The sequence below is a fragment of the Gallus gallus genome, chromosome 8, assembly GCF_016699485.2.
Source record: "Gallus gallus isolate bGalGal1 chromosome 8, bGalGal1.mat.broiler.GRCg7b, whole genome shotgun sequence".
NCBI classification, from domain to species: Eukaryota; Metazoa; Chordata; class Aves; order Galliformes; family Phasianidae; genus Gallus; species Gallus gallus.
Genome location: NC_052539.1, coordinates 18,996,668 through 19,021,830, shown reverse-complemented (window position 1 = coordinate 19,021,830; position 25,163 = coordinate 18,996,668). Strand labels below are relative to the sequence as shown.

General features: G+C 42.0%; 1 protein-coding gene across 5 annotated transcripts in view; it reads left to right on the top strand.

The window, feature by feature from the left end:
• Positions 1-25,163, top strand: part of ST6GALNAC5 (ST6 N-acetylgalactosaminide alpha-2,6-sialyltransferase 5) — a 117,755-nt gene that overhangs the window by 37,582 nt on the left and 55,010 nt on the right. For 2 of the 5 annotated variants that reach the window (XM_025152774.3, NM_001277494.2), the window contains exons 1-2: positions 12,272-12,471; positions 13,058-13,291. The exons of 1 other annotated variant lie outside the window; for it this stretch is intronic. In XM_025152774.3, the coding sequence (XP_025008542.2) occupies positions 12,406-12,471; positions 13,058-13,291 (300 nt within the window). In that variant the 5' untranslated portion in view covers positions 12,272-12,405. Of the gene's footprint in view, positions 1-12,271; positions 12,472-13,057; positions 13,292-25,163 lie in introns of those variants that run through there. 2 more of the 5 variants (XM_025152775.2, XM_025152773.2) reach the window with 1 other exon arrangement.

The following is a 25,163-nucleotide window of genomic DNA, read 5'->3' as shown; positions in this document are numbered from 1 at the left end:
CCCTACCTGAGGAGGGGTTGGACGAGGCAACCTCAGAGGTCCCTTCTGACATCAACCATTTTGTGATTCTGGGATCCTGTATGCGGTAGAACCAGATACTCTGTAAAACTGCTCTGCTTCCTGCCTCTGAATTGGATTATATTATGGTAGAAAACATGTTGTAGTCAAAGTCTTGTTCAGAAAGTAGTGAGTTCTGTGAATTTTGGTTTTACCTTGTTATTACAGAGAAGAAAGTTAGATAGAATGTAACTTTTTTGAAACTGCAGAATGCTTTGCTTTATGTTTGGCTCTAGTTCCTGCTTTTCACATTTATTGTAATCAGTAGCCAAAGCGTAACTAGATCGCATGCATCTGATCCAGCAGATTCTGTACAAGCAAAACCCCCGCTGATGCATGCTGACTTAGGGGAAGCTCCTTCTTGCTACTGAAGATGAGTTAGGGTTCTGTAAGTGTGAAATCTTTATGTTCAAATGCGCTGAGAGGCTTAAGAGTATCCATGAACAGACTTCTGATAATCAGTGTTGCTGAACTGTTAGAGAAATAACTCAAAAGTGTCGTGATGCAGTTTCCTTATCACTGAAGTTATCTCTGAAACGGAAGAGAACTACAGGAGCTTTCATAATCTTTTTATAACATCATTATGGCCTCATCCCTTTAGAACCCTCGATACTCTTGCCTCCTTGAAGTGGAACAAAAATGAATTGAGTACATAGGATACGTGTATCACAGACTTGCAGTCCTGAAATCTTTGATTTTGAGGTTCAGAGCAAGTTTTGCTTGAGTGATTTGTAAGGAAGACGGTGGGAAGAGGACTTGAGGATTTAGTCCTATCCCTCTCTTTGGTTTGCAGTCCCAGCTATTTAAAACTCCATTATCGTCTCGGTAAAGCTGTGCAAGAGTTTTCTGAAAAGTCTGTCTCCCTTGATTCTTAATGTCTACAGGATATTCCTTATGATAAATATTAATAATTTGCAAGGCCATGGATGAATGCATTTTTATAATTATCAAGAAACCGATGTACTGGTTTAGTGTTTAAAATTAATTATTGTAGGGAAACTAGCATTACATAAGGGAATTACATTAACTCATCAGGGTGAGTTCATTTCGCCTTTCAATTTACTTTTGTTAAACTTTATTTACTAATTTTGTATCGAACTTTTAAGTGAAATCTCCATTTCTGTAACTATCTGACTTTAACCCTAAACGTTTGAAATGTGTATTTTGTTTGCATCACCATATATTTAAAACTGCTATAATTCCATAAATACAAATAACAAGAGATTAAAAGTAATGAATTTGGAAGAATTTCCTTCAACAACATCTTTTGTGATGAGAGAATGGAAAATCAGTTTTTAGCTATTTTAGATTTCTTTTCCCTCTATAGATTTCTCTGTCTACCATGTTACTGAAACACAAGGCTAACTAAAAACTAGTGGCTGTAGGATTCTATTGATTTTAGGAGCAATTAAATGTCCCATCACCTTTTGTGGCTCCCCTATGCTACAGACAGTGCTCCACCTAAGGAATGTATTTCCTTGGCCATCCAGTCTTATCTCCAATCTTCTTCATAGTGGAAATGATGATCTGATTACACTTGACCACAGAAGCCTGTGATAAATTGGAACTAACTATTTACTTAGTTTCATCAGGTACCTCACAACATTTCACCTGTACTTCACTGATTTCTCTGTTGCCATAGGGACTAATTCCAGTTTCCCAAATCTGTAGCAGTGAGGCTGGCATAGAGATTGCAGGTTTCAGCTGTAAGTAAGCTGACACTGGGAGGAACATTGCCAACACCTGTCTGCAAGAAGATCCAAGCTTGTCTGGTGCTGGAGAGAACAGTAACAAAAAACAGGGCTGGGAAAGACTGAAAGGGTTGGTGCATACTGGGGAGCAGCAGTATGGGAGGATACTCCTTCCACATTATTAATGTGAACATACTGTACCAGAAATCTCTAAAGTATTACAGAAGAAGGTCCTGATGGTTAGTATGTTTCAGGTGGGGAAAGAAGAAAGCCAAGAAGTGGAGGAAGAGCTTGTGTCTCAGATCCTCAAGCGATGCCTGGTTTGCTTGAATGTATGTTTATATCTTATTTATCTTCTGGAGACTTTTTCATTCTAATACTGCTGATGTACTTCTGTTTAACTTTGTCAAGATACCAAGGAAAAGTAATTTTGAAATTGTACACCTCTTGAGATTTCATAAGGATCTTCTTTTTTTCTTCATGGTGATGTGCTTGATCACAAGGGGAACATGTGAATCTTCCTTGTATCGTTCCAGTGACCATAGGGAGAATGGTCAATAATACTTCTCAAGAGTTCTTCCATCAGAAAATCATATGAAAATCCAAGTTTGGAGTAAAGCATTCTTTTCATTTAAGGCCTCGCTGTGAATTTTCAGTTTAGTGAGCAACAAGGAATTGGGAACTTCCACAACCCTTACTCAGCTCCAAGATCTTTGACTGAGTCCTAACCTACAGCATATCTGGGTAGTTGTTTAAGATCTGTAGCACCCTGCAGGATCTGCTTTAGAGTCCCCAAAGGATCGCTATTGTATAACAAAATAGGGCAACATTTTAAAGGCAGTTCTGCAGATACAACCTCTCAGCTCCAATGCATTCTGTTTTAGAGTCTCCACCCCCCAATCTCCTTAGTCTTTTGAAGACCGGTTTCCTTCTGCTAGCAAAAATAGCACTGAAAGTGGGCACCCTTGACTAGTCCCCCTCAAAAGTCAAAATTGTACTGTGACATTAGCATGTATCCTTGCTCAGAACAGCGTAGCTGATGCAATACATTTAGAGCAAATTTTTAAATTTCCATCATAGTAAAGAGAAACTGCCATTCAATCCAGTGAAAATGCTTTCTCAGCGTCAAAAGATGCTATTACCACAGGACTGGCATCATTTTTCATCTTAAAGAGGATATTAAATAAGCACAGCAAATTCATGCAGGTAAGCCTACTGTACTAAACATAAAATAAAACCACACATTGTTCAGGATGAATTATTTTAATGCTTATACTTTGAGTCAATTGGCCAATGACTTTGCCAATTTGTTAATACCCACATTTAGGAATAAAATGGATCTACATAACCTATATTGCTGTATGTTTTTGACTGGTTCAGTGCTGCCAGAATCAGTGCGCTGCCATCTACAACGTATTTGCTGGTCAGCACTTGGTTTGCATAATCTGATGCTACAAAGACATCCCACCAGCTAACATCAGCTTGCAAAAAGGATGTTTCCTTTTTGAAATGTGAGGGCTAACCTTACCTAATGATCACAAGATTTATGAACAGTTCAATAGCAACAGACCAGAAAAGGGAAAGGTTAGCCCACACATGCACAAAGGCTAAGCAGCTTTGGGTGAGATGAAAGGTAAGACAAAGATCCAGCTTGGATCTAGAGCTGTTTTTTTTTTTTTTTTTTTTTTTCAGGACTTTACAGTGTGCTGAAAAGTAACACACTTGTATGTGTTTGGGTTCAGGAATATACCTCAATCACCAAAGTTTGAATACACCGTCTCTGCCTTTATGGATCTTGAGCTTCATGCAAGGTGAAGCAGAGCTATTGTTTCCCTTTAAATCACCTCTTTGTTAATATTTGGAAACGACACTTCCATTTGGTACAGTCAGAGAGCTGACATTGCATACCCTGCATTGTCGTCTTCCACTTGCTTTGCTAAACCCTAATTGCCTGGCTTGAAATTTCAGCAGTGCATGGCAGCCTTCAGGTCCCACAGACTTCAGTTTGTGTGAGTGAAACTGCAGCTCAGACTTAGCACTTCTATTAATATCACTTATGACTTCTTGACCCTCTGTAATGAGGCGTAGGGTCTTGTTTATCCCCAGTATGCCCCTTAAGAACCCCTTATATGGTTTTTCATCCTGCACTGTAACTGCCTTTGTTGCTTATACTCCTTCCACCCTACTCTAATCCTTTCTGTCTCACTTCAGATACAGAAACCTGCAAACAGAGCACTCTTTCTTTTGCATGTTAGTTAATAACACCCTGACTGTGAAACTCAAACTTACAGTACTGTTTCTAATTAATCAAAAAGACACGCTGTAATAATACAGCTACAGATAAGTAGCTGTGCTACCAATCACTCATTGCTCTGCTAAAAAGCAACTTGCTGAGCAGAACCGTTCTTAGCCAGTTACACGATGGAGCTCTGCATGGATTGAGGACATGGCAAGAAAGATTGTGAGCCAGGGAGGAGCCAGTACAGCTGCTGCATGAGTGAGCAAGGTTCAGTTGGAGGGGGAGGGGGGAGCACAGGTGATTCTAGTTGAAGACGAGGGTGGAGAATGTTAGAAAGGCTTGTGTGTCAGGTGCTGGTTGCAGGTGTAATGAGTTGGGACAATCAGTGCTGGAGAACAGGGTAATAACTATAAGATGGCAGCTGGAATTAGCAGCATTTCTTAACTTCACTATGCAACTATCTTTTGTAAATAGTGATGGCCGCACATGGTTTTTGTGAGGGTAGTTTTTGTGTAGATAATGCTTGAAGATTAATAGTGCTCAGGATAAAACATTTGAGGATCCTAAAGAAATTGGCAAAGTCAGTAGTTTCTTTGATCGAAATGATTGAGTCAGCTACAGAAATAAGACTGGCAGATAATTCTTCCTACCCTCACTTAGAAAGTCTAACACCATCCACGCTTGTTCATTAGCAGCATATCAAATAATAAACAAAAAAAATTATCCCAAATTAGTGATTGGACAAGCACTGAACAACTATTATGTTTTATTAATATATAGTGCCTATTGTTTTCACTTCTCTGGTAAGATTTTGTTCCTCTGCATGCAGGTTTTTGAACCACAACCCCTAGTGGTTCAGCCTAGCAGGCTGCTAGTCAGTCAGAGCTGATGCACAGATGGACCCAAGCTCCTCTGCACCAGCTCCAAGCCAGGCAGATGCGAGCCAGTTTATCCCAGAAGGCTTTAGTCACAGCAATGCAGCGCTGTGCCTGAGTTACTGTGCCAGTATAGAGCTGCTCTCAGATTCCAAGCTCCACGCTTTTCCAGACTGATATTACTTAGAAGCAGAGCAGCTCTCATTTATCAATGGACAGAAGCAGAACCTGCCAAAATGGAGTAGCCATGTTGGAGAGTGATTCGGGTCTTTGACAGAGATGAAGCTGTAGGAGACTGAGCAGAGGAAACTCAGACAACGAGCAAGAACAGCTTGTGTCACGTTACCACCTGTTCCTTTGACATCTGAATTTATGGGCTAAACCATAAATGGCCTAAGGCCTCATTTATTTGAACTCAGGACAGAAACAACACCTGCCCTGCAGAGCTTAGCTTCACACTTCAAGTACTGATTACAGGGAAAACTGAACAAGTCTTAGAGAATTTGGGGGCTTTTGGTAAAGACTAAAATTAGATACTTACCATAAAAAACAAAAGCTGTTCTAAAGAAATAAAAAGAAGGCATCATAATAATCACTTCTAAACTGAAATAAATCCTAAACAAAAAGGAAAAAGCAATTAGATAAATGGGGTGTTAATTAGAATGCTTTGGTCTCTGAAGAAATTTGGAAAAACAAAAGGCCAAATGCAGTTCCTACCAAGGAATTAATCCGAAGGCAGTAAAAGTACTGTGGCAAAACTCAAGCCAGTATGTTCCTGGCACTGTAGTTTACTGTAGAGACTACACATGTGACTGTCGTAATGAATAAAATATTTACTATGTTTAGAAAAAATACATGAATTTGTAAAGTTCTGTTACTTGAATGAAAAGCATGAGGCAGGTGGTGGTGATAAAGGCTAGGGAATGAGGTAACAAATATTAATAGCTGTTCAAAGGAAGGAAGGTACAGCTGCTGCAGGAAGTGTTGGATCCAGCTCTACAGCTGAGCTGGACTTGGTCCTCTGCCCTGAAGCCTAAGAGAGAAAAATGAGCGTATGCAGCCGTGGATTGCTCTAAGCCCTGATTTGAGCATGCCAGTAGACAACCAAGATATCTATCCTCTATGAAATAGAGAGAAGCCTTGTTTTCTGTATTTGTGACAAATATCAATAATGTGACAGGAACGTTTAAACAAGGACGCAGCACGTCACAAAGGAAGACAATCATTTGTTTTGGCAGCTGGTTTGAAACATTCAGTGAGATACCTATGGCAGTGAATAAATTCTCCCACTGTTTCAGACTACTTCCTGCAATGCTTATTCATCTTGGCTGGAAAAGTTATCTAGGATGGTTTGGCCTTGACATAGGAGATAATTTCATAGTCATTATGTACTCTCATGAAGGTCTACATTCTGTGTTCAATTGCATTTAATTATGAAAGTTACACAAATGAGGACACTATGTCCATTCCTTCAAATGACTGCACCTTGGACTCATGCTCTCTGCTATCTCCTGGTGGAAATATCACCACTGGAATCTGCAGGCTGCTAGAACCGACACTATCTTGAGCAGGCATCTCATTTGAATGCAGAGAACCTCTTCCAATTTTTGTCGCCTTCCCTGGGAAACAGGAGTGTTCAGGATCCCTTGGCAATAAGTTCAACTTTCCAAGACTTTTGTCCTTCAGGTAACTTGAGTATTCTGGGTAAAAAGAAGAAATTCGTACATAACACAGAAGGTCACTACATAATTTCAACCTAACACTGAATTAAATGTATTGTCTACTTTGTCTTGCAAAGCTGAGTAAGGAAACAAAACTATTACAGAGCACAGGCTGATAGGAAATACTATTTTTTAAATAGAAGCACATGGGACCCAAGCTTGAAATTGCAGAGCTATGACAAGAATCAGGGGAAGCTATTCTCACACTGTACGTTTACTGATGTGTTAACTTGAATTTGTATGTATGCTTATATTATTATATACTGTGTGAAGTAGTAAGGATGGTTTCTGTAGATCTGTAGATGGAAACAATAGCTATTAACGAACCTGGATATCTTTATATCTTGACTACTGAAGGGCTTTACTTGACACTGGGACTGTGCCTTTTCAGTTTGATGGTAATGGATCCCCTTGTTGCCATAGTTGTTCAGCCTGTCATCATAAGTGATGTTTGTGTTTGCGTTAGTAATAGCAGGAGAGTTTTCTATCGACTCTCTAATAATACATAAAGAACTGCAAAGCAATCCATAATGAGCTCTTATCCTTCTTTGCTTCCTTTTTTTTTTTGCTCTAATGCTTCATGTCTGATATTTGCTTGGTAATTTTTTTTTTTTAAGTTTAGAAATTCTGTTTCTTTTAACACTTTGACTTCCTATCAGCACACACACACACAGAAACAAAGCTCAGTCATTCAGGATCCTGTTGAGATCACCTCTACTACAGCAAAGGTACTCCAGAATATATCTCGTGTACCCAGTCTCTCACTCAACTGTAGTAATGATGTCCTCAGTTGCTTTAGTCCATATGTTAAAGCTGTCCTGTATGCATAGAGGTTATGTATGTTTTCCTTCTTTTGTTCTACACTGAGCAGTAACACAAAAGGCCATGCAGAACCCTCACTAGTTGTGCCTGTTGGCTTCTATGTGACACTGGATAGCTTCTATCTGTGAACTCTGGTGCTAATTTCTTACTTCCAAGTTGTTTTACTTTAGATTTGAAATTTTTAACTATTATAAGCACATGTAAGCAACTGGTGTGTAGTATATTCCAGGATGCGCCTTGTTTAACTTTCCCCTAAAAAAGTGATTAGATCAATGCAGCATTTCATGTGTTCTTCAAGTAGATGGGTCCTCTCGGTTGAGCTAGACAGATTGTTTCTGAAGTATTCAATATCTTTATTTATGTTTCCAAGATGGAGGATAAAACTAAGAAATAGAAAAGGAAAAAATCAGCAGATTCAGCAGATCTTATCTTGCTATTTTCCCCTGTCTGTTTTCGTTTGCACTTCTATTTCTATGCAATATTTCATTTTTTTTTTTATTCATCTATCACAGCTTGCTTCTGTCAGAAGTTCAAAGGCAGCCTGCTTTCATAAAGGAGGGACAGTATTGACTGAGCTGTATTATTGTTTCTACCTTTTTTGACCAATGCTCAATGCATATTTCTAGTTTTGGAAAGCATTTCATGAATCACTGGGCAGTTTGAAAAATCTATACTGTAAGCTCATTACTTTGCTGGCTGCTGAATATTTTCCATTGGTTGTGTTTGCGATGCAAAAATGCAGTCCTTCCTCTCAGGAAAAAGTTAAAATTTTATATATACATAAATAATAAAACAACAAGTGGAGGTGATATCCATGTGATTTATTTCGTTCCCTGTGTACCTCTGACTGTCCCTTTGTCCATTAATCCACACAAACTTTTATCATCTTGCAACCTCCTTAGCACCTTCAGGCTCATTTTTCTAGCTAGTCACTCAAACAATGCTCACTTCTCCCCCCTTGAAATGTGGCACTCAGAGCCATCTTCCCAAATGTCACTGGCTTGAGGCCCAGGAGAAGCAATATTCTGTTCTACGCTAGTGATCAGGGTTTAAGCTCATATCTCATGAGTCTGCAGAGCTGGAAGTGGGAGCTTTGTACTTGCTAGCGAGCTCCTTGCCCCAGCAAGCAGAGGGATAAAAGATGTATAGGAGTTAATTTCAGTGAGGCCAGGATTTTCCTCTTGAAGAGGCAGATCCAAGGCTTCACAGGCAACACAATACAGAGGAAATGACAAAGTGATACAACTTTAACAGAGACGTTTTTAGATTAATTTTATACTTTTAACAAATATTTTCTCGCGCTTAGCCACGTATAGAATCTTAGTAACTCAGATTCTTAATTTCAGAGGCACAAAGTGGTCCTGATCCAATCAACCTCCCCCCTCCAGTCTATTTTAAGCACTTCCAGCACCAATATCTTTCTGAAAAACATCTTCATACACATTGCATGATGGGAATGTATTAAAGTGCTTTCAGCACTCCTGCAGAGTAATATGCTGAACTCACCTAGAGTTTAACTACTTATATCACACCAGATCCCTCTTTTTCTCAGTCTTTTGTGAAGGATGGGAGATAAACAAAAACACCATTTTCTTACTCCCTTTGAAGCTGGGCATAGAGCTACATTATTCTGTCATTCTTTTCTTTGCAGGAAAGTAGATACTGCCCTTAATGAGTTACAAAACAATCAAACCATTAAGACTGTCTGGGCTTTCATTCCAGGCTGTAGAGTAGCTGCAGCTTCCAGTTTGGAGGCATGCTGTATACCCGCCTACAGCCTTCAAGTACGGTAGAAAGGAGAGAGGGACAGCAGAGTCCAGAGCTGGAGATTGCTGGAGTCACATAGAGGGTGCTCAGGAGAAATGTCCCAGCACACAACATTGGGGTCATCTGCAGAAATTCTAGTCTTTGCTCTCGTCTTAACTTGCACTCAATATTTTGGCATCCAGTTGATGAGAAGCTATGGCATGGATGAAGAGTATCAAGTATTCATTCCAGGCCACCCATAACATGGAAAACATGCTTAGAATTCTTCATGATATTAAAGTGTAGATTATGCTTTGTTGTCTTTTTATGAACTCTGTGGGAAATCAGACATAGTTTGTTTAAAAAGGGTGTTTTATGTCTCTACAAGGCTACACAGGGAAATATATATACTCTATCTATACAGATGTAGTCCAATGTCTAGATATATACTATATCTGCACAGGGAAATCTCTGGAGGACAAGCTAAACAATGTGTGATAAAGGGATAGATATTTCATTCATCCCAGCAGCTCAGGGATGATACTGTTTGAGCAGCATTATTGAGCAACTGGTGAAAGAGCTCTTTTGCTCCAAGTAAGTTGGCAGTTTTGAGAAGTTTGTCTCTATCTGCATCATTACTTCTTACATGGATTTCTCACACTGCGTGGATTTTTATTTGTTATTAGCGTCTTAGCTTCTCCCAAAGCTCCCACAAGCAGATTTTCATTTCATGTGACTCCTCTGTCAGCGTGCAGCTACCAGAAAGGTGACAATGAATAGGGTCAATTGAGGAGGGGGCAGCCCAGTCCCTTCCATGCAGATGGGAAGTTCTCTTCAGTCAGGCTTTGTTGAAAAATCTATGAAGTGACCCTGCCACTTTTTTTCTTCCTGGGCTAGGAAATTGCAGTTGTGTTTTATTCTGTAGCTCTTAGGTAGGAAGAGAATTACATGGACACTGACATAACCAGTGCTGTGAAGAGCGGTATCTTTGTGTGAAGAACACAGTCTTTGCCTGTGCTTTGTATCCCACTGAGTGTCAAACCATGGAGAAACATGTCAGCCAAAAGTGACAAACAAAACTGTTGATGGATGAGACAAAGCACCTGCAATGCCCCGGGTATGCAGGACTACAGCAAAATGTTGACCGGTCAGAAATCCAGCTCAGTATTGGCTGCATGTTGAAAATAAATTGCTTGAAGTGGGAAGTCAGATGCACTTTAAGATACCTTCTTCATTGACTTGCTTCCAAGCTGATTAAATGCTTATGCGTTCAGCCTGTGCTCTTCTACTCTTCTCAAGTCTAACTGCTGGCTATTCAGATGCTTACCTGCACACGTATGTGCATTCAAATACTATTAAAAAGCAAGCCTCCCAATAGCTAAAACTATTAAATTCATAGGAATTTAAAATTAAATGGCTGGGCTGTTTTCCAGATGATTTCTAAAGTTCCCATGCTTACACATAAATGCCTCCGTAGGATTTACATTACGCTGCTGTATTTGTTTCAGCGTGCATTTGACTGCCAAGAATGCTGCCTATGACCATCACAGCAATCTAATTAAATATTTGAGGAGCAGAAAGCTGGACATTATTCAAGTCAAGCTCAGCATCACATTAGAAAATTTAGTTTGTCTCCTTTATCAGAAGATTTTTGAATCAGTCTCTTCTACCCAAACCCCCAAGTTGAATGGCTTTGGTTGGACGTATGCTGGGTAACAGATGTCTAACACGGAGCCACGAGCCTAAATCATAAAAGCAATGCTTCAGTTTGGCATGGCCAAATATATTAGAAGGGTCATTCGCTACCAACCTGCTTGCTGATAGTCGAGAAACAGCACTGCAAAATGCACGAGCTGCCTCTTGCAGTCTATAGCAGGAAGCCTTGGAGAGCCACAGATAATTTGCTTTCAATGATTCATCAGGTTGGCCCTTTGTTTCACTAATTTGAGTGTCAAGTGCAACCACATAATAACGAATTACCAAGACCTGATAAGATTCTTCTTATATTGCTTCGTTCGTCTTAACAACTGGTGCACGGAAATCAAACCCACCAGCTGAATAAATAGCGAGGGTGCGTGCCATGAGGACACTCTTCCTTGCAGTGATGAAGCCTCCTTATCTGAGTTACCTCCTTATCCACCCCATGTGCCGCACCTTCTTCTTTCTTCTTACTTTCTTAAAGGGCGGTCTGTGCCAATGGTGAACGCAGCGCTCTGTGCCAATGCTCGAGATGGCACTTGTTTCACCGTTAGTCCCCCAGTGAACGAGTGAAGATAAAAAATGGATTTCAGTGACAATTTCAGCCTTGAGAAAGCTGCTATTGTGCCCATGGTTGAGTTAGCCTGCTGATCGTTTTCTCCTTAATGTAATCTTTACTGTTATATAGCTGTAGGTTAGATGTGAAGGCATGTCTTAGAACTATTATTTCCATGAGTAATTTCAACACAAATGTCGTGGCGATTAGGAGATAGATTAATTTTTTAAATGCTACGCTGTCATTTTAATGACTTCCTAAGAAAGCAGCCTTAAAAAGGCTTGTTTTGAAGGGGCACGTCCGAATAGGTGGAATTGCCAGAGCAAGAGATCGGTGTAACCTGAGGTCCCTTCATAAAGTTTCTACGTCTGAACCATCAGCACGGAGAAGGAAACAATAAAAAAAAAACTTTGGAAGGCGGCGTGTAAAAGAAGGGGGGGAAATGCCCACCTTCAGCCACTGCAAAGATGGCACGGGGAGCAAACCAGAAAAATAGAGGAGAGCTTCTATCGAAAGGCTTTCATATCGCTGTGGGGAAGGGTTGCGTGAAGGAGGGCGGCGTTAGCGCCGCACAAGGAGTTGAGGGCGTCGATTTTTTTTACGAACGCGAATTTCAAGCGGTGCCTGAACGCCGCCGACTGCAGCCAGCACAGCCGGCGGGGGAGAGCGACGGATCCTCCGCCGGGGGGAAAACCCGGAGCGGCTCCACGTGAGGGTCGCGCCGCGGGGCTCCCCGCTGGCCGGCAGCCGGGGCCGCGTGCCCGCCGTGCCCCCGCCGGCAGCGGAGCAGCGCGCCCGAGGGGCGGCAGAAGTTAACTTCCACCTGCCCTGAAGCCGCCGCTGCGCCGGCGGGAGGAGGCGGAGGAGGAGGCGGAGGCAGGCGGGGCGGCCGAGGACCCGGCTCTGGCAGAGCTCCGAGGGTCCGGCCGGCTGTAATTCCCCCCTAATCCCCTGCACGGCGGCGCTTCCCCGGCCGAGCCATGGCCGCGGCTCCCCCGCCATGCCGAGCCTAGCGGGGAGCGGGCGGAGCGGCGCCCGGGAGGCGCACAAAATGAAGACCCTGATGGTGAGTGCGGCGCCGGTACGGCTCGGCCCGGCCCGGCCCGGCGGCGGGAGGAGAAGAGCGGCGCGGGGCTGCCCCGGGTTGGGCGCACGCGCTCCCGCCTGCCCCGGCCGCGTCCTCGCGGCTCTCTGTGGTGTGGGAAGGCGAGCGCGAGCCGGGCGGCGGCGGCGGCGAACTTTCCGCATGCTTTCTTTTATTCGTGTTGCTCGGGGTTTGGGGATTTTGTGTGTGTGTGTGTGTGTGTGCGCGTCGTGAGGAGCGGATGGGAAGCCGGGCTGCTTAAAGGACGAGGCTGGAGATAGGGATGGGGGGGGGGGGAGGAGGAGGAGGAGAAGAAGAGCGCGACCGTGCCCAGCACTCGTTGAAATGCACGGGTGAGGTGTCTGGAGGGGGACGGGGCGGGAAGGAGAGGAGTGGGGGAGCCGAGGGGGGAGCCGGACGAGCGGGGCGGGGGGCGGCGGTGCGGGGATGAGGGGGGGACCCCGAACCTCCGGTGCGCTTTTGCCGGGGTTCCCCTGGCGTGAAACTTGGGGAGCGGGGCCGGCCGCCGTCCCCGTGGCTCTCAGCCGCCTCTCTCTGCCCCCCGCAGCGCCACGGGCTGGCCGTCTGCTTGGCGCTCACCACCATGTGCACCAGCTTGTTGCTCATGTACGGCGGCATCGGAGGCGGCGGCGGGGGCCACCCGGAGCCTCGGCGGCGGCAGCAGCAGCAGCAGCAGGTGGCGGCGGTGCCCAGCCGCCCTCCGGGACGCGGCCAGCACCGCCCAGCGCTCCCCGTCGGGGCCGGACTCCTGGAGGGCTACATCAGCGTCCTGGAGCACAAGGTGAGCCGCCGCCGCGGGGCCCGTTCTCTCCCTATGGGGTCCGGCGTTGCCTCGGCCTCCCACGGGGAACCCCGACGCCGTACCGTGGAGCTCACCTTCCTCCCAGCTGTGCCGCGCTCGGGGAACTGTGCAGCATCACTGCTGAGTCTGCCTTCTACAGCCTTCTGTTGCTGAGTCCTGGCCCTGTGTCCAGCCCAGCGGTTGGGCGTCTGTGGGGTATTGGTTTTCTCCTCCCTTGCCCAGCAGGAGACACTGTTTTGTTTCTGGTGCTGAATGCTGGGGGTCTGCTACCTCCAGCCTCAGGGAAGGGTTAAAGTAAGTTTAGGTATTCGAAGGAAAGTCAATGGGTAGGTGTTTATTCTTAGCTCATTCAGTCTTGGGAAACTGAAGAGAACTGTATTTCCTGTACAAATGACCTTTTCATCCTTCTCCTGAGAAGCAGAAGTTGTCAGCCATGGTTTCTGTTCTAGAAATTGGGGGCGCCTCTACTGGTGAACAAAATGACGTCCCTCCCCTTGACGCAGGAATTACAAGGCTGGGTTGTCAGACTGTGATACCCGTTTACTGAAGGTAGGCATAAGGAGCTTTGATATCTCAGAGGACAGACCTAATGACAGGAAGTGAGCAGGGTGGCACATCCACTGAAGACTTACTTGATATTCAGTAATTTTCTCGGGAGGCAGATTCCTCTGCCACTTATGCAGTGTTCAGTTTCTTGCATTTATGTGGAAGCTCCAAGGATCCCTCTCTACTGAACTTCCAGATAATGTTTCGAATGCGAGGTTTCTAGCAGTAGGGATGAGAAAAATGAGCAAAGATTCCCAACTTTCTCATGTTTTGACATCCAGACTGATATCTTTCTGAAAGATGTGTTGTCAAACAGGTTACTGGCCTCATTTTGGAGGTACTGTGTGAGGATTAGTGACTTCGATATGCATGGATTTTTATTGTTCCTTCTGGCTTTGCTTTCTATGCAGGAGTTATCTGTAGTGCTCTTAACACAGAAAAATAGCTCCCGACGATCCCTTCTAGGTGTTTTTTGCTTTCTTACATGGTTTTTTGAAAGTTGTCAAACGTGATATCTGCTGGCTGTAGGAGAAGCAAGTTTGGCCATGGGGCTTCCTAATGTGTGTATGCCAACAGTGTGATCCTCTGTAATTCTTTTGTCCTTCCTGAACACGAGCATGATGATGCAGTGTGGGTACGGATGCACGTGATGCTTGTAGGCAATAATCATTGGAAAAGGTATCTGTGGGGCTTTTTAAGCCATCCATGTGCATAGCCAATGGTTCTTCTATCTCTCCTCATTAAAATATATTTAAAATTAGCCTTCTGTGTATATTATCTTCCAAGGTAGTTTTAATGTTTCCCCGTGTCTTGGGAAAAGCTGCTCCTCTGACTTCTTAATATATTGTAGTATGACTCTAAACCCATAGGTGCTCCATTTCTAAGTTTTATTTCATATAGCTCCTGTCTCACAGTCATAATCTGCTGAAGCTTTAATAACTTTTCCACATAAGTTCCCTGGTTCAAAAAAAAAAAAAAGATCATGCAGTCCCTGATGTGTTCCTGGTGTGCTTTGTCTTATTTTAATGCATGAGATCATGCAGAGAGCTGTGCCACTGTGGTACAAAAAGCAGTGAGGACTCTGCGTTACCATGGGGAGATGATGGAGAAGAGAAGAGCTCAGATTTGACTCTTAACAAGTGTACCTGTTTAGGTAATTTAAAAGACCCAGATATTTAACATGGATTTAGAATTCCAGAATACTTCAGTTTCTGGCAGGATGAAAAATGGAGAACTCAAAAATCACAGGCATTAATGGCTTGGAAAAAGAAGGGAGCAAGATTAGTGATGATGAGAGAAGGGGGAAGAGAGAGGTTGCAAGAAATGAAAAAGGGTGAACAGTTTTCAGAGGTGTTTTTGGGGTGGGACAGCTGAGACTGCAGAGGAGACAGCTTGAATAATAATCAGTGTGAAAGTCCAACACGAAGTGAGAGCAAATGAAGGAATCAGAGAGATTTAGGGAACATTAGGAGAACTGCAAGGAGAGACCATGAGAAACTTGGGTGGCTGTGAGGAGGACGTGATATTTTAAATGGCAGGTCTGGAAGGAGATAAAAAGTACTTGGTGTATGACAACAGACAGAATTGGCAAGGTAAGGAGAGAATGTCTTCAGCAATGGTATGTGTTATTTTGGAGGCAAAGAGATGACAATGTAAAACAACAGTGGACAGTAGATTTTTCATTAAACAGCTACCTTAATTTCCCATGTAGAATCTTCATACCGTCTGTCCAGGAGCTGAATGACCATTGTACAAAGTTCATCCTTCGTGTGTGTCCATGTACTCTTGACAGTTGGCAGTAGTAGAGTAAATGTTGAGCTCAGGTCTAGGAGTTAAAACATGTTTACAACGTTAGAAAGAATTTTTCTGGTTCCCATAGTGTGCTTTAATAGGGCAACCTCGTTTAGTGTTTGTGGTGTTATACCCCTTTGGTTGCATTTAATGAGAGCTAAGTATGTGCGTTGAAGCTATATGCTAAGTGATAGTTATTAATCCAGAATTACAGCATGACAGAATTACCTCACATACAGAGGCCATGTTATACAGTCACATAGATACTTATCTTCAGGAAAAATAATTAACAGTTGTTCATCTCACTGTACGTCACATACTACAAATGTCTGTCACGACTGGCAGTACAGCTCATTTAGTAGTGCTGTGTGATCACATACAGAGACCATTTCCCAGAAAATCAAAGTACTCAGTAAAGTACCAATGACTTTAAAATATAGCTTCCAATACTATAATTAGCAATTATTTGCCTCCTTTTATTGTACATTCAGTGAGAACTGAAGTTTCTCATCCATCCTGCCAAGATAAGCAAGCAGTCTGAGAATATGACTAAAATAGAGACAATTCTTTTTACGGGCTTGATGAGTCTTTCTGCAGGAGTCTCTTGTCACTTGGTCAGATTTGTGATGTTTTGTAGTGTTTTGTCTTTATGATTTTTTTGCAAGCCTTGTTCCCCGAATGGAGCAGCAGAGATGAGAATCCATTTTCTTATCTTTTGCAGCCTTTTGCTGCTTAGGTCTGCAAACTTCATTTTTGTTAAATTGAACTCTTCAGAACGTTTAAAACAGCACCAGGTTCAGAGAAGAGTTCTTGGCATCTCACCACAGCATATCGCAGTCCAAGAGCAGCTCACAATCACTGTTGATGGATGACTGAAATAGATCAATGGTACCCTTTTTCTTAGTAATATCCTAATGCTTATATCCTAAAAACTCCCATATTTGGAGCAGATAGCATGGTTTGCTGATGGCTGCTGTTGAGGGGTCAAGGACTGCAGCAGCTGAAGCAGCTGCCCTTGTACTTGGAGTAGTTGTCACTGCCTGCAGAGGCGCTTTGGCAAAGTAACGCTGCTGAGCTTTTGCATCTGCTGTTAGAAGGGACGAGAGTCCCAGACTGCCCAGTGAGCATCTTTCATTAATTCTCTGAGTGTAATCCTAAAATTAAAGATGTTTTGTCATTGGTGTCAAAGGAAGCAGAATTACGCTCTTCTATGGGGAGGCCTGGAGGTGAGACTTGGTGCTGATTTACCACAGCGATGGCAAGAAATTACAGTGCTAATATTTTTAAAGCAATTACTGCATACAAATAAGAGACTGTTAACGAAAGTAGGAAACATAGCATAATTCCAAAACTTGCAAGAAATAAATATTTAACCATTCTATTACTGTTCTGAAATGAATATGAGAACATTTTCTGAGTAGTTAAAAAGCTTTTTACCCAGTATCGACTCAACAGTTGGTACTACGAATAAAATATGAGTTTGTCACATACATAATTGAATAATATTTCAAGCCATTTCACTTCTTAGAAAATAAAGAAAAAAAATCAAAATCAATCTCATGGACAAAATGTACGAGTTGCTAGAGCTCTGCTTAAATGCCATAGCAGAGCACGAGGACCAACGTGATAATGAAGGAGATCACAATGTTTTCTTAATTTATGATAATTCACATTATCATATGCAAAGAAATCTTTGTGATCCCTTTAAATTAATGCAGATCAGAGAATGGCATAGTTAATGTAGTCTTTGAGGAAGTCATTCTGCAAAGAGTTCTGTAGCTGCATAATTTCTGAGACAGGAACTTCTCAGATGAAAGTGGAGAACTTTTTCCGCTTCGAGTTGGGGGAAAATCGTGGTGTGTTTTATGTTCATTTAGATAGAAACAGTTTGGAATTTGAATTTCACCTAAATAGTTAAACTACGGATGTTTTTGGGTTGAAGATTGAGGGGGTTCATTAAATCAGTTTTCACAATGATCCCACGTGGAGATGGCAGGGATGGAGATGTTTAGTTTCTTTGAAATGAATTTCGCACAAAATTGTGAGATATCTTAGGACAAAACAGCTCCTCTGTCCTGAGGTGAGGTCAAACCCACTGAGTTCAGTCAAAGAATGCTTTTCATAATTTGAGTACACGTTCGTATTTGCCTCCGACAGTCTTACCTGTAAAGGAAGGAGCTCAGGCTTTACAATTAAGTATTTGATGGAGCTTTTATTTTGAGAGAGATCCACCAGGGGGAGACTTCATTCTGGAATAACCTTCTTGAGGGACACATCTGTCATAAATAGGAGCAAGGCGTGAGGCCATAGAGCCCCTTGGGCAGTCTCTTGTTGGTTTCTTGGGCTGTTTGTTTTGAGGTAGGGTACTTACCTTTCTTTTTGTTAAGCTGTAAGTTCATTAAAACCTTCATAATGGAATAGACGAAGGACCACAGGAGAATGAACTGATTATACAAACACGCAGGGCTGAGACGATTACAATTTACTACATATACCCAGCATTTGAATAACTGCTGTTTTTTGCTTTAAGTTTGCCTGCTTTTGAGCTACTGTGGTAGCCTGCTTTTTCAGCCTAACAAATCAAAATACTGGATTCATTCATTCTGACGATCCTTGTCTGAAATCTTTAGCTGTGCCTTTGTGCACTTAGTGTGCAGTACGGAGTACACAGCAGTGATGGGAAATGATGGCACATTTTTCTGTTCTCCAAGTTGCTTGGCACCGCTGCAAAGAGCCAGTAGTCCTAGCTTGGCACTGTTCCCACTTGGAATATCTTGAAATATTTTCAAATGTGATTTATGTAGGGGCATCAGTTATTTGAGCAGGTTATGCATCTTTTTTATTGAGTTTTTTGGAAGGGAACATACTCTGTAGTTGTAACAATTTTTTCTGTAGAATTCTGACTTTGGTGCTTGCTTGAGAGAGATCACGAATGTTTGCTATCAGAGCGATAAAACAGCAATATTTTACAGTTCTGACTATTGCCTAAGTCTTGCTAAAGTAGTACCACTGGAGATGGAGTCTAGCAGAGGGGATGACTTCAGGTTGAGGTCAGTGTCTGTTGCTGGAAAGAGGTATGTGAAAGGAGTCATTCAGGTGCTCCTGATGTTTGTTACCTAATATTGCTAGTTCTACATTAATTTGTGTAATGCTGTACGTAACCTACCAGCCACAAGCTAGCTGTGTTCTGGTTGTTGAGGAGATACAGTGAGGTAAATCACTGCCATTACACCGGGGATGTAGAAAGTAGTGGAGTTTGTACCAGGTGAAGATCTCATCCTGTGTGATTTGCAGCGTTGTGCCACAGTGTGATGTAGCTTTATTCTTTTATATAAACTGAAACAGGAAGATTATTTCAGAGACTGTATCACAAAATCTTGATGACTGATTTCAGTACAAGCATAGATAGTCAGTAGATGGTCAGATGAAGACAGTTAATGCAAGAAATGTTTCAATTTTCTCACGTTTTGAAAAAGTCAGTTCTCAGCAATACCCAATACTGTGACATTGGCCGTACTAATTAGCTTCTTTTTACAACTGACTAAGGCCAAGTTCTTACTTTTCTTCTTCACAGAAGAAAAAAAGCAGGAACATGAAGATGTTTTTATTTATTTTGTGTGCCTTGTTTTTACTTGGTTCTGAATTATAGCTTTTAATCTGAATCATGGAAAGGGAAGGATGAGTAAGTACGCTGTTCCCTGCTATATGAATATCCTATGCATCATGCTTTAATAAGTGCAAAGGGCCTGTTTCCTCTGTCTCCTTCCCTATCATCTTTTGTGGACATGAAAAAATTTCCTCATTTGGTGGATATGCAAAATACTTCTGGACAGGGAATTGGTGACACTTTGTCTGCTAGGGAGATTTGCACATCTCTCACGAAAAAACTGTTAATTTTTTTCCTTTTCATTTTCATCATTAATTTCAATGACCACATTTATATTTCCAGTACGTGCTGAAGTATATTATATTTGATAACCATTTAATTTTACCATATTATCCACTTCTTGCACACCAACTTTCACTGTGAGCATTTTAGGCTATTTTCATCTTCCTATAAAGACAAAGTGTTCTTTTGAAGGGTTTTAATCCTTAGTGGAAGCAAGTCTGAACTAAATGAGATTTTCAATGACAGGAAATGTAATTTTTGTTCAGAACTGATGGATATCTCTCAGTAGAGTTCCTTAAGTTTCCCCTTTCAGTTTGCCCTGGGGCATAAGTGGATATTGAGTGTCGTCCTAACTATGTGATATCTTCAGAACAATAGGCTGCAAGTAGTTTCCTTTTCTCTGTGACCTTCTTTATTCATTTAACCTGTATTGCTCAGCAATGCTCTGTATGCACATCCTTGATGCTGAGGTGGCATTGATACTGAAGAACTCGGTGTATTAATTTAACTTCTAATTAGGGCAATTATGATCAAATCAGCAGTCGTTCGGTGCTGATATAAGCAGATGTGACAGCACAAAAGCCTCTTTGAAGGTGAGATGAAGCATCATGATGCCTCACCTCATCCTGTTTTGCCTCACCCCTAAGCAGTCTCATCACTCTTTCACCCCAGCCATCACAGCTAGAAATGTTCAGACCAGGTTAATTACTGAAGTCTGCTCTCAGCTGGAAAAGCAAATATTTTCAGTTTAGACACTGATATTAATTGTTCTTTGTTGTCATTCTAAAAATATCCAAATAAAGTTTAAAATAGGAGACTCAAAGCACGGGAGGGGACAAATCAAAGCTGTAACATCTACCTTCAGAGAGTCTGTTTGCAATGGTGGAGTGTAAAATGCAGATGTGAAGCTCTGAGGTGCCCCCAGTGGTGCTCTATTAAAGACAGAGTTGGGCTCAGAAACATACACGTTCCTTCAGGGAATGTAGATCAGAACTGAGGTCAGGCAAATCTGGCCGTGCTGTTAGTGCCTGGACTGTACTCGTGGGGCTACCATGTGTACACTCAGTGCGGTAATAAACACTGGATTCTTACTGCAGCACTGTAAGAAAACTTCAGCAAAAGAACAGATTATTTTACAACACTGAGGGGGCAAACTAATGGATTACTAGAGTGGGTTTGTTTTTTTAATGCAAAATGTTTGGTGTTTGAAACAAGGGATCAGTAATGAGTGTGCGTGGCATACAGGCAGCATAGATCAGGTTTTCTTAATTTGGATTTAATAATCTGGACTGTTGTAATGCAGAACAACAATATATAAATATGTGCTTCGTCCTCTAATAGAACACATTAAGACTTAATTGCAGCTGTGGAAAAAATGCCATTACAGAATGGATGACTTGGTAAGACATAACCTGGAACAGGGGAGGAAGATATTTCTCACTAAACAGTCTGCGCAATTGTAATATACATTTTTATTTAGCAAATAGTATATATTTGTTTTGGTATGTTATTAGCCTCCTTAGATATTGTCTTGGCATTAATATTGCAGAAACAAAATATTCTGTGAAGTTTATACTGTCAGACAGTATTAAATTAGAGCATATCTTGCCCTCAGCTATAGCAGGTCATAAGAGTAGATGTAATAACACTCAGCAGAGCATCAGTCTAAGACGTATCTCTAAGGAAAAGAAAAAATTCAACAGTGGCAGTTTGTACAAATGTACATCTGTATCAGGCTTTGTGCACAGGAAAGTTAAAGGAATGGTGTTTATGCTTAAGAAATGGCTCAGTGAGAAATGGGCTTCAGGAGACTGCATTCATCACCAAGCGCACGCTGTTGGCCAGTTCACCTGCATGGAATTCAATACCTTTTGTTCCAGTTTGAGACGACAGGACAAGTTTTGCAGATAGTGACATGACAGTAAATTCAAGCTCGTTACCTTCTAAACTTTCTTGCCTGCATTGCATTCTCTGTGGACAGAAATCTTTATTCTGTATCAGTGAAATTCACCTGTGTGACTCGCACAAAGTGTAAGCATCTGAGGAAGTACATAACTGAGGCAACTGACAGGAAGGTGGCACATCATTATGGGGTAATAAAGTGAGATGTAGAGATCCCCAACGCTAGAGCAGGCTAGGTCAGTAAGTCTGCATAGTGTAGTTGGAGACAGGCTTGTTAGCTTGAGTTTGAAATCAGATTTGTCAGTCTGTACCTGAGCAAATAAGTGCTGACCTTTGGCAGCTGTGTCTCTTCTGGAGCTGGGCTGTGCTGCTCTGTGCAGTCAGGGTCAGGACAGGCTGAGGCTGTGTGGGGTGTCTTGGGAACGGGTTTGCAGACATGTCCAAAACATTTCTGTACGATTCTCTGGTGCGATGCCTGGGACTGTAACTGCTTTTGCAATATTAGCTGTTCCTTAACTTTAGCCATGCAAACAAGAACCATCTTGTAATTTGCAGAGATTGAATATTTGGCCAGAAATATGTTCAAAAAATGTGGTTTCCAAAACCTGTTAATAGTCCTTACGAGAAATCTTCTGGCTGTCTATGTGGAGGCGCTGCTCTCCCAACCTTTATGCAGAGCATGGAAGCTTCCAGGCAGTATGTGCTGTTGTACAACCTGTGCTGTCCCTTCCCTGCACCACTGTAGCTTACAATATACCTTCCTTGGGTCAGTCCTTGAGATAGTTGGCTAAATTTCATCCCTGGAGATTAGAATAATGACAAATGTGCTCCTAAATTTTGTTGCTGTCCACTTTATTCCTAACGCTACTATAAAAGGGTTAGTTTTACATATCTCAGCATATTGGTTGACTCTAAAATAGGAACATAAAATCGCAAAATACAGCCAGTGGTCTGGCTGCAGCTGTCAGCGATGAGGAATTAATACTGCCTGTCCTTCCTCAGTCCTGTGCCTGGGATTTTGTAGGTGAACTTCTTTAAAAAAAATCAAAGCAAACCAAAGCTCCTTATATTTTATTGAGATCATTTCTTTCTTAGCACTTATATTCTTTAAAACAATCTTTATTACTGATGACTCTCTAAAATACATTTTACTGATTAAAAACTTACAGCAAAATCACTGCTATTTCCATTCATTCATCTACTTGTGTATGCTCTTTGTAACGCTGCTCTGGATTTCTGTCTGTTTTCAGTACTGATTCGTGAGTCTGATGAAGACTGAGTCAGTTGGTTACAATATTGTTCATGTTATCCATGAGAACCACCTCCGACATGAATGGGACTATGTGAAATAACCGGTCCTTCAGTAAGGGCTTCCCCATCTTGCTGAGTGCCAGCTGACATGATGTCTAAGCATATGTCTGTATGGGATTTTGCCAGCAGACGAGTGTGTGCTTTGCCCTCCCTTTGAGCTGCTTGGAGATGCATCAGCTCTGCTCTGGCAGCTGAATAGCTGCAGTGAGCACGTTGCTAAGCCAGAACTAATAAGCTTGACCGGGAGGAAGGGTCTGCTGGACTCAGCAGCATGTTTAAGTGTGGCTTGCACCATAGAGCTTCTGTGTGTCCTACAGCCTTGACCTGCAGGCAGAGCACGGTCTGTTGTACAACAGCCTAATAGGATAGATAGCACTGTGAATCAGGTTTTCAAACTCTGATGTGAGACCCTAAGTTAGGTTCATGGAGCACTACTTACTCATCTAAGTTGCCACTTAGGAAAATTTTGCTATGCTCACTGGATGCGTACTTGTCAAAGGAACGACTTTAATTGTGTTCCTCTAGAAAATGGTGTTTGAAAATCAGGCTAAAGATTCTGTTTGTTTGTTTGAGTGTAGTTATTTCTCTACACACAGACAGGGCATCTCATTTGGAACGTGTTTCCTGGTGTTCCTACTATATATACTTAGAAATGCTGACGACTGCACCTTAATTTCAATTGGTGAAGAAATTTTGAAGATGATAGGATATTTAATCATGTCTTCACTATCTAACATAAGACTGCTGAGCCTTAATGTTACTCTTCCTGTTGCTAATTTTCATATTCATAGGTTTAATTTTGACTTTGCTTTTAATTTTTATGAGTAGCCAAAAGCTATGTTTTTTAAAAAGTAGAATTGAAACTAGAGCTAAATTCTTCCTCTTCCCTGAGTCTGCTTTATGTCTCAGTAGCAGCACAGAAAAAGCACTGGAGCTAGTTACAGATATGCTGAATATTTGTTCTCAGTGGCAGTGTTGGTGTATCCCTGATGGTTTAAGGGCATAAATGAGGTACTTTGTGCAGCTGGTAGATGTGGAGGAGGGATATCAGGGCCAGGAGGGTATCTCTGGTATTAATGTGTCTGATTTCTGCCAGCACAGTGATCCCTTTTGATCTGCAGCAATTTGTGCAATACAGAGCAGCTTTCAGGGTATCTTTAATTATGCCTGTCGACATTTTGGCCTGGAAAGTGAAATGAGGCTTTAGAATCACCTCTCACTCCCAGCTGTGTTGATTTGAAACTTTACACAGCTTGTTACTCAGCTGCAAGCACAAGGCTCCTAATTCTGCTCGTGTGAAAGAGAATGAATGCACCACACCTTGGGCTGCAGCAGAAGGTGCAGCTGGCTCTCAGTCTTTGTGTCAGAGCTCACCAGGTGGAATATGAATATATCATATATATACATCTGCATATAACCTATACTAACACATATCTTCAGATCAAGTCTAGAGTTGAGACAATTCACGGGACCTGAAAGCTTTTCAGGTTTTGTGTTGATATGGCATGCAGCAAAACTGCTGTGTTAGGAGAACTACACAAATAGGGCTTACACGAAAAACACTGACAGGGGCGTAATGCTCATATCAGTGCTCTCAGACGTATCTAGGTGATAACATGCACCAGCTTCATTAAAGCTTCTCAGAAATGATTTTTTTATAACTATACCTCTTCGTAGGGATATTTTTCACTGTGTTGTGAATATGACGTCTCTTATTTGTAGTGCATAATGTGGAAAAAAAATGTTTTAAAATGATTATTGGTGTCCTAACATTTGAACTGTGATGCTTATGATGGTTAATTGTCACTCAGTAGCTAATTACAAAAGAAGATTTAGTCCACTTGGAAGTGCAGGAGGTGATTTCATCTGTGTCATGCAGAGTCCAGGGGCCAATTGTTATTTAAATCCTCCAGACTTTAAAGTTGAGTGTATTGCTCACAGGAAGTCCATGGAAAACTTGTGGCTGAGATCAGAGGTGAAAACTAAGGACAGCTGTGACAGTCAGTGTGTAAGCCAGTTTAGCAAAAATTGCTGTCCCATTGCCTCTTGAGTGTGGATGATGAGCTGCATCTACTTGTCTTCTCTATTGGAATTGCTGTTCATGTACCAGTCTGTGCAGAGCACTGAGACTTCAAAATTCAAAACAGAAGTAATCTTAAAAAAAAATCTAGTTCCTTTTTGTTGCCCTTGGAAAACAAATACGTGCGTCTTTTTTCTTGTTGTTTTGTTTCATATCCCATATTTTACATCAGTAAAAGTACTGACAATTACATTATACTGTGTTTATTAAAGCTGTGCTCCTACCCAGTAATACACGTAAGACATCTTATACTGCCTTAAGGATTAAGTTAAGCTCCTTTGTCAAGCCTGTTGGTATGGCAGGACTGTTAATCTTTAACTGTCAGGCTCTGG